Source organism: Pungitius pungitius, chromosome 8 (assembly GCF_949316345.1).
Source record: "Pungitius pungitius chromosome 8, fPunPun2.1, whole genome shotgun sequence".
NCBI classification, from domain to species: Eukaryota; Metazoa; Chordata; class Actinopteri; order Perciformes; family Gasterosteidae; genus Pungitius; species Pungitius pungitius.
In genome coordinates, this window is record NC_084907.1 from 15,876,188 (window position 1) to 15,890,350 (window position 14,163).

The window sequence follows — 14,163 nt, forward strand, 5'->3', positions numbered from 1 at the left end:
GGGGAAGTTAAATAAATGCTTTTATTAAGAATAGATCTGAAATCAGTGTTGAATTGTATTCTTATTTCCCAAACTCCTTTCTGTTTCACATTAATAAAACAATGCCCGTGGGTACCAGGTCGCCCCCAAGGCCTGTTCTAGAAATAGCACTTGTGAGCTGCGTCTGAAATGTTGCTAATCTTATAAACACACATTTAAAAATGACAATATCTTAAACAATATCTTAAAATGATGTAATCATACATAAGTTTAGATACATTTAGTAACCTGTAACCTATTTTAGTATTTTGCACGGGACAAAACCAGTGGAGAGAAAGCATGCGCAACGAAGATGGCAGCTTAATGCAGTTTCTTGCCCATAAAACATGTCAGAATGTAACGCATGGCTTATAATGCAATGTAAGTCGCTTTGCTGTAAAGCATCAGCTAAATGACATGTAATGTAAATGCAAACTGAGTAAGTTTGTTATTTCAGAGGAGCATATCAAACTTGTAGCCCTTCGTATTAGTTTTCCTTTTCAAAATGGTTGGTGACCCCTGATTTAGACTGAATAACATCTAAACTTTTAACAAAGCAACAGCACCGCCTTACGTGACGATTGGCCAAATAATGCCTTGAATGACATGCAAATCAACCAATTGGACTTCAGCATTTTCAAACATGGGCTTTTTTCCGGCCAATTAGCTTGTGCCTTTGTAATGCGGGTGCCCAATGGCATCGGTTACCATGGATAGTATCCAATCAGAGTTCGATATGAGTCTTTTAAAGCTAGTTTCAGGAAGTACCCTTAAATACCAGGAAGTTGTAAACAAAGCTGACAGCAATTTTGTCCGAATGGATGCTGAGCTAGTCGTGTAAAACAGGATAGCTGTTTGCCGATACCGCGTATCTATAAATAATACAGCTTGGACGTTTCTTTTCGTGTATAAATGCTTTTGTGGAAATAGACGCATTCCGTGCGTTTGTTCTACCAGGTGACAATAGCGTTAGCCTTCCGTCATTAGGAAAGGCTGCACAAGGACGTCAATGTTATGAACGGTAACGCCTGCGAAGTTATCGAAGCGTATTATCCCGTATTGAACGGATAGCGAGCAGCATCGGCACCGCGATTCTTGATTTCCTCCCCGCTGCAACGGCTTTTAACTGAAACCGAGCGAAAGAGTACGTCCACTGTAGCGGGACAACAATGTCTACATCTAACGCTAATTTCAAAAACAAGTGTGTGACCCAGGTGAACTGCATATTTTGTGAAAGTCTGCTGTGCACGAGAGGCATGAAAGCCGTGCTGCTGGCAGACACTGAGGTCGAGCTCTTTTCTACTGATATACCTCCCAATAGGTAAGTGCTAATCCACGTTAGCAGTGCTGCTAGCCTTTGTTTATGTCCGCCGCTGTTGACAGGGTGAAGTGTAGTTGAGACAAATCGCCGCTAATTGACACCTAACTGATCATTAGGGTGTACTAGGGACACTGGCTATTAACATGTTGTTGTTTTTTGCATTTGAAATGTGAACGTGCAGGTTTGAACCTTTCATGACTGTCTTTGTTATTCTCGTTACACGCGCCCTCCCCCAAGAACTGTTGACTTTGTGGCCAGCTGCTACTCCACTGAAAGCTGCAAATGCAAACTGAGAGACATCGCATGTCTCAAGTGGTATGTAAAGTTCTCCTGTAGCCTGCGGGGTTTGCTTTAGGAAGACCATCTGCTAACGTGAGACGTTCATCAACAAAGCCACCACGGTTAGGTCTTATAATATAAAATACACCAGTGGTGGTCAATTACTTTTGTTTTCATTGACTTTTATAGACGTCCTGTTAAATCAGGACATACATTTACATTCTCAGATCATCCCGAATTGAATAACCCGAAAATGTATATATATATATATATATGGATATATAATAATAACAATATATAACTGAGAAAGGCAGCAAATCGTCAAACAATGAATTATCAAAATAGTTGCAGATTTAATTTTCTGTGATGCAACTATGGATTCATGGTTTAAGCTCTGTACACCATTAACAAAGATGACATTTTGCCCTTTTGCCTTTAAAGGAGCGTTAGGTGCTGCATTCAGGCTTTATGGAACTTCTTTTGTATTCTCAGGCCTTTGTTGTTGTTGTTGTTGATGTGCACACGGTACAAAAACAAACATCTGTTAGATAATAGATACCTGCTAGTGGATTAGCACTTTTCAAAAGTGCCCCTAGTAAACTGCTGACACGGGTTTCTTCTTTATTCTCTACCCCTCCCTCTTTCAGTGGTAATGTTGTGGGCTATCACGTTGTGGCCCCCTGTAAACCCTGCCTGCTCTCCTGTAACAATGGCCATTTCTGGATGTTCAACAGCGAGGCTGTGTCTACTCTCAACAGACTGGATGTGACAGGTCAGGAGGACAACATTGGATCATTTTGTTGTTGCAGTTTTGCTCTGCCTAATGTGTTTCATAAGCGGTCACCCTTTCTGATGTGCATACAGGTCTGAATCTGCTCCTGTGGGGAGATCTTCCCGAACTGGATGACAGTGAGAATGAAGACTCACAAAGCCCATTAGGGGAGGAGTGTATTAGGTAGGCGCTGAAAGGGGACAATGTGAGAGCCCTGGAACGCCATCGTTTGATGTGGAGCTACAAAAGTGCACAGACCAGGTCGATGATGAGACGAGAGAGAAAAGACTTGTTTCAAGGGTAATTTAATGCTCAATCAAATAGGGATGAAATGTTCTGCTGTATGGGTTAATAACTGACACCACGGTGGCCATCTGACCACACCACAATCAGGGAGGCCACAGCAAGTGTTTTGCCTTTGACAGCCAATGGAGAACAGCTGCTGTGACATCACTTAAACAAAACACAAGTCAGCGATTACAGAGGAAGGTGCAGCAAGAGTTGTTTGCTGGGTGTATTTTTAGTGTTGAATTCCACTCTAAACTGTGACCCTGCTTTGCACATATTTTCTCTTATTCTTTTCTTTGCAAATTCTCATGGGTTATTATGAAATGTGGGTTACTAACCATTACGACGACTTAATCTGGTGTATTCTACAGCCTCGTGAGGGCCGTGGTATGAGAAGTCAATGGAACTTATAAACGGATGCTGCGCCGTTTCACTCTGTTCACGTCCGCTCCAATTTTTCTGATAAGATGACCACGCTTTGCCTTTCTAATGGCAGTTTTTGATCTGTACATTAAATATGCTGTAATAGGCACAACTCCCAGAAGAGTTATGACATATTCTCTCTGTGTGGGTGAGGGCTGCCAGAACCACCTAGTTTTGTACAAATCTATGTTCCCATGCAACTAAACTGTCAATTACATTTCTAGTGAAACCTTTTCTTCCAGTAGCAATTTTTAACCATTTCGACGTTGTGGTTAAAAGCTACAAAACAAATGGTTTAGTTTATGGCAAAAAAAACTACTGGATTACGTTTAGCAAAAAAAAATTAATACAAAAACAAATGTTTATATTTGGAAAACCAGTACTTTCTCCGATGTGACACTTATTTGTGAAACATCAGAGGCAAACTTAATTCACAACAAAGCACGCTTCCTCAAAGCGATATTTTTTGTAGAATGAGAACATCTTATTTAGGAGAGCGGACTGGGCTGGACCGCTCTGTTGGAGAGCTCTTTGATTCCTGTGTCTTGGAGAAATGGCACAATGAGTGAATGATACTTGGAGAAATGTGTGTGTGTTGCTTCTTAAAGGTATATTTGATTTAGGTTACCTTACGATCTGACATTCTATCAGTGAAACGTTTCAATGTGCTAATCCAGTGTTACACAGTTGAATTAACACCCAGATGAATATGTGACCGTAGCAGTATCTTGAAGTTTAGTGTTCTTTGGTCTCAACTCAAGGAATACGTTCCCAGTTCCGTGATCATATTGCCGGTGATCATATTGATAACGAGGATGGAGGAAAGCGAGAATGGGAGCCAACAAACTTTAGCAAAACGTACGAGTTCCAAATGGATTCTGTTTTTGTTCCTGTTCAGTTTCGTGTAGCAGCTGAAGAGAAGACATTGAAAAACATTTCACAATTTGAAGTAATTTGTTGTGACGTTGAGCTGACCGTAAAACTCCGAGCCCTCAATATTCTTTTGGCCTTACGGAGCCTGACAATGAACCTTTTTGTTGAGCCGTGGACTCGAGGCCGGTGCTGCGCGGTAGTTGGTCAGTCCTTCTCCTCAGTCCGGTGTGTCAGACACATGCCTCCACATCCTCCAGTCACGAGGGACTTGACTGGAACTCACTCCTGTTTTGTCAGTGGCCTCCTCCTGCTCCTGACGTTGTCTCACTGCGGTGCCCCGCGGATGCTACGGCCTTGTCTTAAAGAGACAGTGCTCCTGCGAGCGGGGTGAGATTTGCACACGTAGAATGCCGCTTCTCACCTGCAGAAGGACGGAGGAGGTGGCCTCCGGTTGTGGGAAGGAGCACAAGGAAGACGAACGCTTCACTTCATTCACGTTCAAATGATAACTGACAGTCTGCTACGCTTGCACGCCAAATACTTTTACTATGGTCAACCATTAGGAACCATTTTATTAGCCAGATATTTATTACATCTACAAACCAAATACCTGTGACCACATACTTAAAGCTTTGTTTACAAATGAATTAGTTTGTATTGTGCTACAATACTCATGGTTTTATTCCGGTATTGGACATTTAATTTGTGTAGTGCTTTTGTGTCGTATGTTTGTATGTGTACAGTTTTACCTCACGAAGGAAGTACTTGCGAGCTTCCTCTGGCTTGGACAATTGTCACGATAATCAAACAAAATCTATTTAAATGGCTGTTTCTGACGTGAATAACTTTGATTGACATGCCCTGCTGAAAAAATGTACATTTTGGAATTGCACTGAAACTGGTAGAAAAATAATAATAATTTGTTTTGTATGTTTGTTAAATTAATAAACTTTCTTTTTCAAAATATCTTAGATGCCATTCATCGGAATTTCTTGGAACCTATTTTTTCTAATTTAAATCCACGTTAACTTCTAACTTCATATCTGATCTGCTTTACTTTCATGTGGCTCTTTCTTTCCCACACGTATGTTATGTGTTTTTGCATGCCTCCTACTCAAGAATCCCTCTCTGCTGCTGTCGGGACACGCACGGGGCAAATTAACTAGTGAAGGTGAGCGAAATGATAAAACAAATAGTTGTGGTTTGCCCTGTTTTCCCAAGTAATTGCGGTGCCCGCCCTGCCTTGAAATCGCACACTGAGAACATCAGCTTTGTGTTTTGTATTTAATACACCAACTCTGTCTTCGGTCCCATTCAGTATCTTTCATAGAACCAAAGGATGCCCCCTGGTTTGGATCTCATTTCACTTCATATACAACATGGCTTACTCCTACAAAACGAAAGACAAAAAAAGGTGTTTCTTGTTGCCGTGGCATCATGTGAATGTGTATCCGGGTGTTGCTGAGTGTGAGAATGCACACAACGCTCAGCACACAGTAGCCTTCTTAAAAAAAATCCAGAGTGCTGCGTCTCTGCCCAAATGACAGCCGAGCTCGGGGCAGAACGAGCAACATGCTAATACAAGTCCAACCGATCCCGCTCTATCAGGCCAGACGCGGCATTCACGCAGCGCGGGAACATCACCTCCGGTTGAACTGCTTGCAATTCAGACATTAGACGTGATGCAGCTCGTGATAACAAGGCCCTGCAGAGGGCCGTCAGCTACACTTCAATCACTCCGGTTTTCCCCTGTTGGAATCACAGCATAAACATGAGCACCTTTTTATTTGTTTTTTTCTAAGGCTGAAATGAACCTGATCGTACAGGTTCAACCAATAACATCAATGACAGCATTGTTTCATTTAAATGTCCTTGTTAGCTCATTTTTATTCATTCCACCTGTGCTTTTCCTGCTTTGATTTTGCAGCAATCAAGTAGTTAGGGACTCAGGAATAAGATAAAAAAGCGAGAGCATATTGTATCATACGTGATCATAGTCAAGGACTTGATGAATTGAACATAGTTCAAAGTTTTTCCACATTAGAAAATAACCAATTCTTCCGGTCCTTGCAAATAACAATTCCTTCTCTTCGGGGGGAGAAGACAAGTTACAACAAAATAAACTATTTCTTCTCAAAGTGATCTGTTTAAACCAAATGAAAGGCCCAAGTAGAAACAGACCTTTGAAGGATTTCAGTGCCATTAAAATATTCTTAATGCACAGGTGTCACAAGTGTTTTCAATACTCGCTGATTCAACCTCACCGCAGACTGAAGTTGGAAAATTAAAGGTGTGATTTGGAAAAATATGTCAAATGATATGTCATAGGGACTTAAACTACAGAAACTCTAGCAAAACTCTAAATAACCTTTGACCAACAGGAGACTTTTCTGATGCTTTGGTAAAAAGTCCCACAAAGATCGCTGCTGCACTCTGCTGGGTGACAATAGTAACACACGTATGGATTTATTTGATTATTTTTCAGGTACAAGGATATGAACGAAGTCTGTTCTGCCTTCACTTAAAATCACATCAACACTTTTCTGTTCCCAGTTATTTAAATAGATATAAAATTGAATGAATGAAAACCATAGATGACTCTCAAGCAAAATAATGATCTTATTGTTAAATTACCAAAACAAGAATAGAATTGATTTAACAAAATTAAATTAAATTATCAAAAACATTATACATTATATAACATTCATCAAAAATTCACCGGTTGATGTTGTTTTTTACAAATAAACACATCAAATAGAATTTATGATACTTCAATCAAGTAATGAGTGTCAATGATTACTGAAACTGAAAAATAAAAGCCTTTTAATAAACAATATTACAATTCTCAAACAAACACATTTATTTACATTCATATTTGCTTCACAGATGAATAATAAGCATGTTGTGGCTTGACCATATTTGGACAATCCTCTGGTTATCAGTTCTGCATGATGGAAACAGCTGGTTTCCGGGTGAAAATATCTACCAAGTGTGTTTTCTTAGGGGAGATCAGGGAGAAGAGCCAGAAGTACTTTGCCTTGTGGACACTAGATGGTGGAGACGTGCCATTAGTGGAGATTACAGTAAGACGATGTGATGAGAGTAACAGCTAGATACAAAACCTCAGCGTCAAATTAAAATGTCGGAATAAAGACAGCTAATTTACCCCGAGAGAACTTAATATTTATAATTGCTACGTCACTATACATTTTCTGCAGTAACAGAAAGCCCTAAAGGTGCTGATTTCATATTGGGGACGACATTTAAACATCAACTCAGCATAGATACTGATAAAGACAAATTGTGTGGCCTGTACATGATGATTTCTCTCAGCAAAAAAAATAAATAAAACATCCCATTTCAGCTAATCTTTTAAGGGGAAGAATATTAAACTACTTTTTACATGAATAATTCTGCATTTAAATTCTACAAGTAGATGCCATTATTATACTTGCCAGGACGGATGAAGTGGTTTGCCATCAAATTAGCGGTCACCTTGATCGTCAGGGGCAACAGAATATCTTCTAAGAAATATAAGGAGGTCCATAAAAGCTGTGCAGTCTGTCATGGTCATCTCCTGATAATAGACCTAAAGGGATGGGCTAATGTCCAGCTTTGCCTGATTGTGCATATTAATGACACCTCAAGAATTCATCACAAAAAGCTTTTTTTCAGTGGGTGAGGAGGGCAGATGTTAAGAAATGGTTGAGTTTATTCACTTTGGGAATAATCCCTTTAATCAGGAGAGGAAACTTTCAAGAGACTGCTGACCCGGCAGCATGAATTCTTCAATAATTCTCCAAAATCCATCTAATATGTAATATGATCGCTTAACCACAAAGAAGGCAACGTTTCCTCTAGGAACTAATGAGCCCGAGAACTTGAGAACGTTAGCTTTTATAATTAAGGGATAATAAAAACAATTGCTTTTCCATGCATAGTCTGGGGAGACAGATCTGCAGGTGCCATACGCATCAGTGCAGGTTTTCAACAACTGGGCTGCCCACTGGCCCAGAATTATACTCCGAGGCGAGCCGCATTGGGCTTTTGTTGAAGCGCTCGAGATAACACAAAGAAAACTTCAAACGGCCTTTTTATTGTGTTCTATTCTTCTGGGCAAGCTGATTACAGTTAAGGATAAAAGTTGTTCCCATATAGTAAACTAATGCGGAGAATCAGAGAGCACTAATTAAGTCATGGGGGATCAGAGTCGGTCGGCATTGGACGTGTTCCCCTGCGCCCGGACCGCGGGGGTTTAGTGGGAACTTTACAGCCCAACAGCAGCCAGCATCAAACGTGTTTATTGTCGGCCGAATGTCCGGTTGAGGCATGAACCGCTGGATCTGCAAAGCCACCTGGGAAAAAAAAAAAAAAAAAAGCCAAAGCTGCAGCTTCTTAGCCCGATCACTGATAGGCTCGACGATTTTCTTATTTTCTTCCTTCCATCTCACTGCCCCTGGCAGAGCTTAGGAAGTTGCTTCAAGGACCATCTTTGTCCGAAGCAAACACAGCCGCGTAGAAAGGGCCTCGCTTTTCATTTGTTTCCGTGTTCGCACAAGTTGTGTTAAATGCGTCTATCAGGAGATGAACCTCGGCAGGTCCAGACTTGAATGAAAGACGTTTATTTAATGAAAGAGAAAGTCTGCTGCGTGTTAACCTTTCATTTAGCCTTATTTAACCATGAAAACTAAACTAAAGAATTGGTTTCATTTGGCTTTTATTTTTCCCAGCAACAATGAACCTTTACAGTTGTAATAGCCACTGTAAAACCAAACAAAACTATGAACCTGTCTTTCAGGTCAGTGTCAGTGTATTTTGAAACAACACAGCTGACATTGGCTATACTTGCGTGAAAAAGTTCCATTACCGAACCGCTGAATAGCTGAGGCTGGAGTATCATCTCTATTGTCAGCTCCATGAACTGAGTACAAACTGGAGAGAGGGACATTTTTAAATTGTATGTACTCGGGCAGGTCTGTTAGATTTAAGTGTGCTGTGATCTGCGAGTGTGTGTGCGTGCGTGTGTGTGTGTGTGTATTAAATGTGCCAGAACTAGTCCTTGTGTCGTTGCATTTGTACATCTTAAAGGAATACGCGTAAATCCCTCACACACACAACCACACACACACGGACCCATTGAGTGTTTGCCCTTATTTTGATGGTGTTGGTTCTTTTATTTGTCCTTGTGTATGCCTGACCTTTATATATTATATTTCTTGCCAGCATCATTCTTTGTAATTTCCTCTATATTTCTAAACCTTAATTTCCTTCTTGCACATTTTGTGTGCATCCGGTAAGATGTTCTGTGAACGCCTCACCTGTCGGCCCGACAAACACACGACATGTTGTTGCGTGTTTCTCTCTCTTAACCCTGTTTATTTGATTCAATTCCCAAGTCTTTGTTTTATTAATGAGACTGATGTATTCTTTGTGCATCCTAAATCAAATTATGTATGAATGATCAGCTTCTGGAGCAGGGGATAAGTCAGCCGGGAGATTAATCACAACACTTTAAACAAAACGTTGCTGTGTTTTTTGTGAGTGTAGTGATGTCTAAGATGTAGTTGTGCTCATTTGTTGTGGTGTGCGCACACGTACACACATGCTTTTCGTAACCCCCTTTTTCATGATTCGGAGGGCCTGTCCGGCTGCCTGTAGCCACCTGCAAATTACAATTTAGTACTCCAAGAGTTAAGGCTGTGTTCTTTCAGACCATTGTGTGTGTGTGTGTGTGTGTTTGTGTGTTTGTGTGTGTGTGTGTGTGTGTCGGGGGAGGGGTAGGGAGAGTCTGCTAGAAAACCTTTAATCCGGGTGCTGTCAGGCCCAAACCCGGCTTGACGTCCCATTGATGTGGAACAGAACAAAACACAGGGCCCCTTGCTAAGCTCCCATCGGCTCACACACATACACACACCAACACACACACACACACACCCACGCACACACACTCTGGGGCCCTCTCTAAAGCCCCTTGCCTGGGCCCCTGCCCCCTAACTGGGAAGGGCATTCCTCAGTCTATGCACACGTGTGTGCATACGCAAACTCACTCACTCACTCACTTGCACGCACACACATGCACACAATGTTAACTCTTTAAGTGCTGTGATGTAATTTGCAGGTGGTAAGAGTGTGAAGGTCTCTTTCTTATACAGGGTTTGAGTCCATTCATTTCCATAGAGAAAGCTGTGTGTGCATGTGTGTGTGTGTGTGTGTGTGTGTGTGTGTGTGTGTGTGTGTGTGTGTGTGTGAGTTCACCGCGCACACACATTCGTCGTACGGGCCAGATGCGTCAGCGAGAGTCGGCAGTAATGACAGTGTGTATCCGTGGTGACAACAAACAGTTTTATTGTCCCGCTGTTTGTACAGCTCCCAGCTTGCAGCATCACTGTTTACTATTAGCTTAAAAAAAAAGAAAAGAAACGGAAAGAAGGAGACAGAAAGCAGAGAGGGGGAGAAAAAGCATGTCAGGAAACAGAAAGCGGCTGATATTAGTACTAACATATGTCTTCAAAGGTTTCGGATTGGTAACATTTACCCGGCTGTTGTTCACATGGTGACCAGCAGGTGGGGGGGGCGGGCGGCAGTCAATCATGGAGCTGCTCCCAACTCTCTACCCGCGTTGGCCTTGAGCTGAAAGCATTAGGGTTCTCCAGCCCAGTGTCGGGCCTGTCCTGAGCGGATCCTAAGTTGGAGGCGACTGCTGCGGGTCATCACTCATGGGGCCTAGCACTTAAAATAACTCGTGAGGGAGCCCAACACCTACTGTATGGAAATCAGTGCCACCTGTGACCATACACACCCACTCACACCTACATGGTCAGCTCATTTCCCTCTTCACCTCAGCCAGGGTCAAACTCGCCCCTCGGTTTCCGTGGCTAAATTACAGAGATCTTTGTTTCCGCGGCGATGGAATTCTGCCGCTTCCGTTTCGGAATGTCAAAACTCTGACTTTGCCGTTTTTGTTTGGGCCGGGGTCCAGAGAGGCCCGAGCGACTCCCAACCAAAATGTTTTTATTGACGGGCGAAAGCAGTCGGGCCGACAGCACCGATTGGCCGTAATTGGTCGGCAAGTCAGCGGTGTGTTTGAACTATGTAAAGTGGCAGGCTTTAAAAGCGCACACACACACACAGACTCACACACGCCCACCCCTGTTTCTCCCCTCCCGCCGGCTTTAAGAGAAGCCAGATGGGCCACGGGGAAGCAATCACCCCTCTATTTGTCTTGGTGCTGATCAGGTTAGTGATGTGTTCTCAGGCCTGGCCAGGAGTCTACACACTGCTGCCTGTTGTCCTGGAGCTCACCGCGGCGTGCGGCTCCATCCAACAGGCCTTCCTGCACAGCAGTGCAGCTAGTGGGGAGGAATGCTCCATCACCAGTGAAGGGTCAATAAAGGGCAGAGAAGATGATTTTTGTCTGTCCTGCTGTCTCATTGCGGATGTTTGATGTTGAACACCAGGTTTCTACCTACTGCACCGCACAGAGCCAAGTAGCTGACGGTGTTAATGTATAAGTATGAGGGTCAGCACGGAAAGCTGGTAGCTAACATCTTTCATCTGTTGATATGGACACCGCCATTTAGGGCAGGGTCAATGGATGGGAGGTGTGTGTGTGTGTGTGTGTGTGTGTGTGTGTGTGTGTGTGTGGAGAACATTCCTGCCGTTGAACACACAGATGGTTTGGTTTAGAGCAATGAAATGAGCACCAGACACAGAGCAGTGACAGTGAACGAAAGCCTCAATGATGCACATACACACACTCACGCGCGCACACACACACACACACACACACACACGCATGCACGTAGCCCGACTGCACGAGTTAATGGAGTGACGGAATCCAGAAGGAATTTACTCAAGGACTCGGGGAGTGAACTATTAGCTAGCCTCTAAGCCTCCCTGCAGAAACTCAAAGAGCACCGCTCAGTCTTATCACGTTGGGATGCGCCCACAGCTCCATGACGGGGGGGGGGGGGGGACGGGCACAAGGATGGCAGAGCTGCGTCGAAGGAGGGGACGTGACACAGCATTACCCCAAAAGACATCGACCGTTGTCCTCGAGTCAGAGGAAGACCGTTGAGCGAGTGGCACTGGGACGTCACGCTGGTGAAACCGGATCCCCCCTCCCCCCCTCCTGATTGGATGTCCCCCTCTTGAACCCTGACCCTTGACCCTTGTCTGGGGCTTGTGACCTTGAGTGAAGTGCAGGCGGGAGGGCTCTCGTCCGTGCTCTTCCTGCGCTCTCTCTCCGCCCGTTGGTCTCCGGCGGGAGAGACGGTCGGTGGGGAGAAGATGGAGAGCAGAAATGTCAGCGAGACATTAAACAGAGTGCGTCTGTGTGTGCTCTCATGGTCCAACCTGTCTGATTTCCCTCTCCTCCACCCCCCCCCCCCCCCCCGGCTCCCCCTCCTTCCTCACGTCTCCTCTATATACGCTTCTCCGCGGAGCTATGAATTAATTCCCTCTCCTCCAGATCTCCTTGTCTCTTTGTCTTTTTTGCTCCATCAACACCCTTATCACTTTGGTTTATTACACCCTGTGTTGAGTCCGGTTTCACCGGTAATTTAAATAAAACGGTTGTGTTTGGCAAAACACCAGGGCTTGAATCGGAAATACCAACCATTGAAGAAGTAACATAGGGATGTAGCCTTCAATATATATATAGATATAGATATAGAAATATGAAGGCCATTATAAATAATTATGAATGCCTTAATAAAGCATTTTATAAGCAAAACTTACCTCTAAATGACCTCTAGTCAAGATCACTGACTCCTCAAAAGAGAACGTCTAAAGCCCTCTAGTTAACGTTTGAAATAGTATAGAGTGGAAACAGTAACTTTTCCAGCCAAGGCAAGATGTTTCCCCGCTTCAACACGCAGATATTAAATAGGTATTGATCCTCCGATCTCGACATTAATAAGAAAGAGCGTTCTTTTCCTTTCATTTAGTTGCAGACAGGACTGCTCCAAAGGTACATCCAAATCCACAGGGATATCAATAGTAATCCCCCTAAACCAATGTACATACATATTTACTTTCTGGCTTTTTGAAGACCATTTTTGAAGCATGTGTTGCTCTTCACCGAAGAAATCCCCCTCATACATTGATCCTCTCTTGTGTGGACACACGTGCATACATGCCCACAGGTAGAGTGAGCAGATTCACACAGATCAGTCCCCCCCCCCCCGCGTTGTCCCTGCACAGAACCGGGACGAAGAACCTCGGCCCAGTGGTGGTTATTTTATTGGATGTTTATTTTGCTCTCTAAAACATGCCACTCAGGGACTTTGTGGTGCAGTGTACTCAAACTCCTTTCTCTAAACAGTGTGTATATTGGGAGCGTTTCCTTTACTCGTCTGTGTAGAAGTGTAATCCATCCAGTCAGACGCTGTAAACAACATCTCTGCGTGTTTATAAATACTGCCCAACCACTCTAATGAATTTATGGTAATGCCTTGTTCTACTGCTTCTGCTGTGTATATCACAGTGTGTGTCTGCAAATGCTTGTGTGTGTAAGGTGTGAGCGTGCATGAAGAACTACACGCGTTTCTGATGGAAACTGGATTCTGATGTTTCTGAAGAACCCAGTATGTTAAACTGGTCAAAAACGTTGATATAACGTGGCAGCAGCAAGCAGTGAATGATGGATACACAGCGAAATTCTTAGAGTTAATTTTCCAGTGTTGGGCAAAAGTGTTGAAATCACACTGCAAACTCTTACAATTGTTTGTCAATTGTATGAAAGAGCTGGAGTCATCATCCAGTGTCAAGATCAGATTCATTTGCAACACTTAGAAGAGTTAAACTAACTCTTTGATAAGATTGAAATGTAACTGTACACTGTCACACTTCTTGGTGTGGGTTTAACTCCATGTACTGTGGTGCATGGATTGGAGAGGGTGTGCACTGGGAAGCACAAGATTGGTGGTTGGCTGCTCCCTGTCAGAGTGTCCCTGAGCAATACACCTAACCCCGACTTGCTCTGTGGGCTAAAGTGTAAACACCATAGTTAAAAATGCAATATAAGTTACTTTAGCTAAATGACGTTGTATTTAACAATGACCAGATTTATTTTTGACACTTATTCCAAGTTAAATTGTTAACACTTATTTGAGTGTTGATTTAACACTGACACGATTGGGACAATATAAACACCAGCTTAGAGTTCAAATTGAATCTCACAGAGTCA

General features: G+C 43.1%; 1 protein-coding gene across 1 annotated transcript; it reads left to right on the top strand.

The window, feature by feature from the left end:
• The first annotated feature begins 791 nt into the window (after nucleotides 1-791).
• On the top strand, nucleotides 792-4,940 carry fam72a (family with sequence similarity 72 member A). The gene is made up of 4 exons (XM_037448184.2): nucleotides 792-1,339; nucleotides 1,577-1,654; nucleotides 2,266-2,390; nucleotides 2,483-4,940. Exons 1-4 carry the CDS (start codon nucleotides 1,188-1,190, stop codon nucleotides 2,575-2,577), a joined length of 450 nt encoding a protein of 149 aa, XP_037304081.1. The 5' UTR covers nucleotides 792-1,187; the 3' UTR covers nucleotides 2,578-4,940.
• Nucleotides 4,941-14,163: the final 9,223 nt, after the last annotated feature.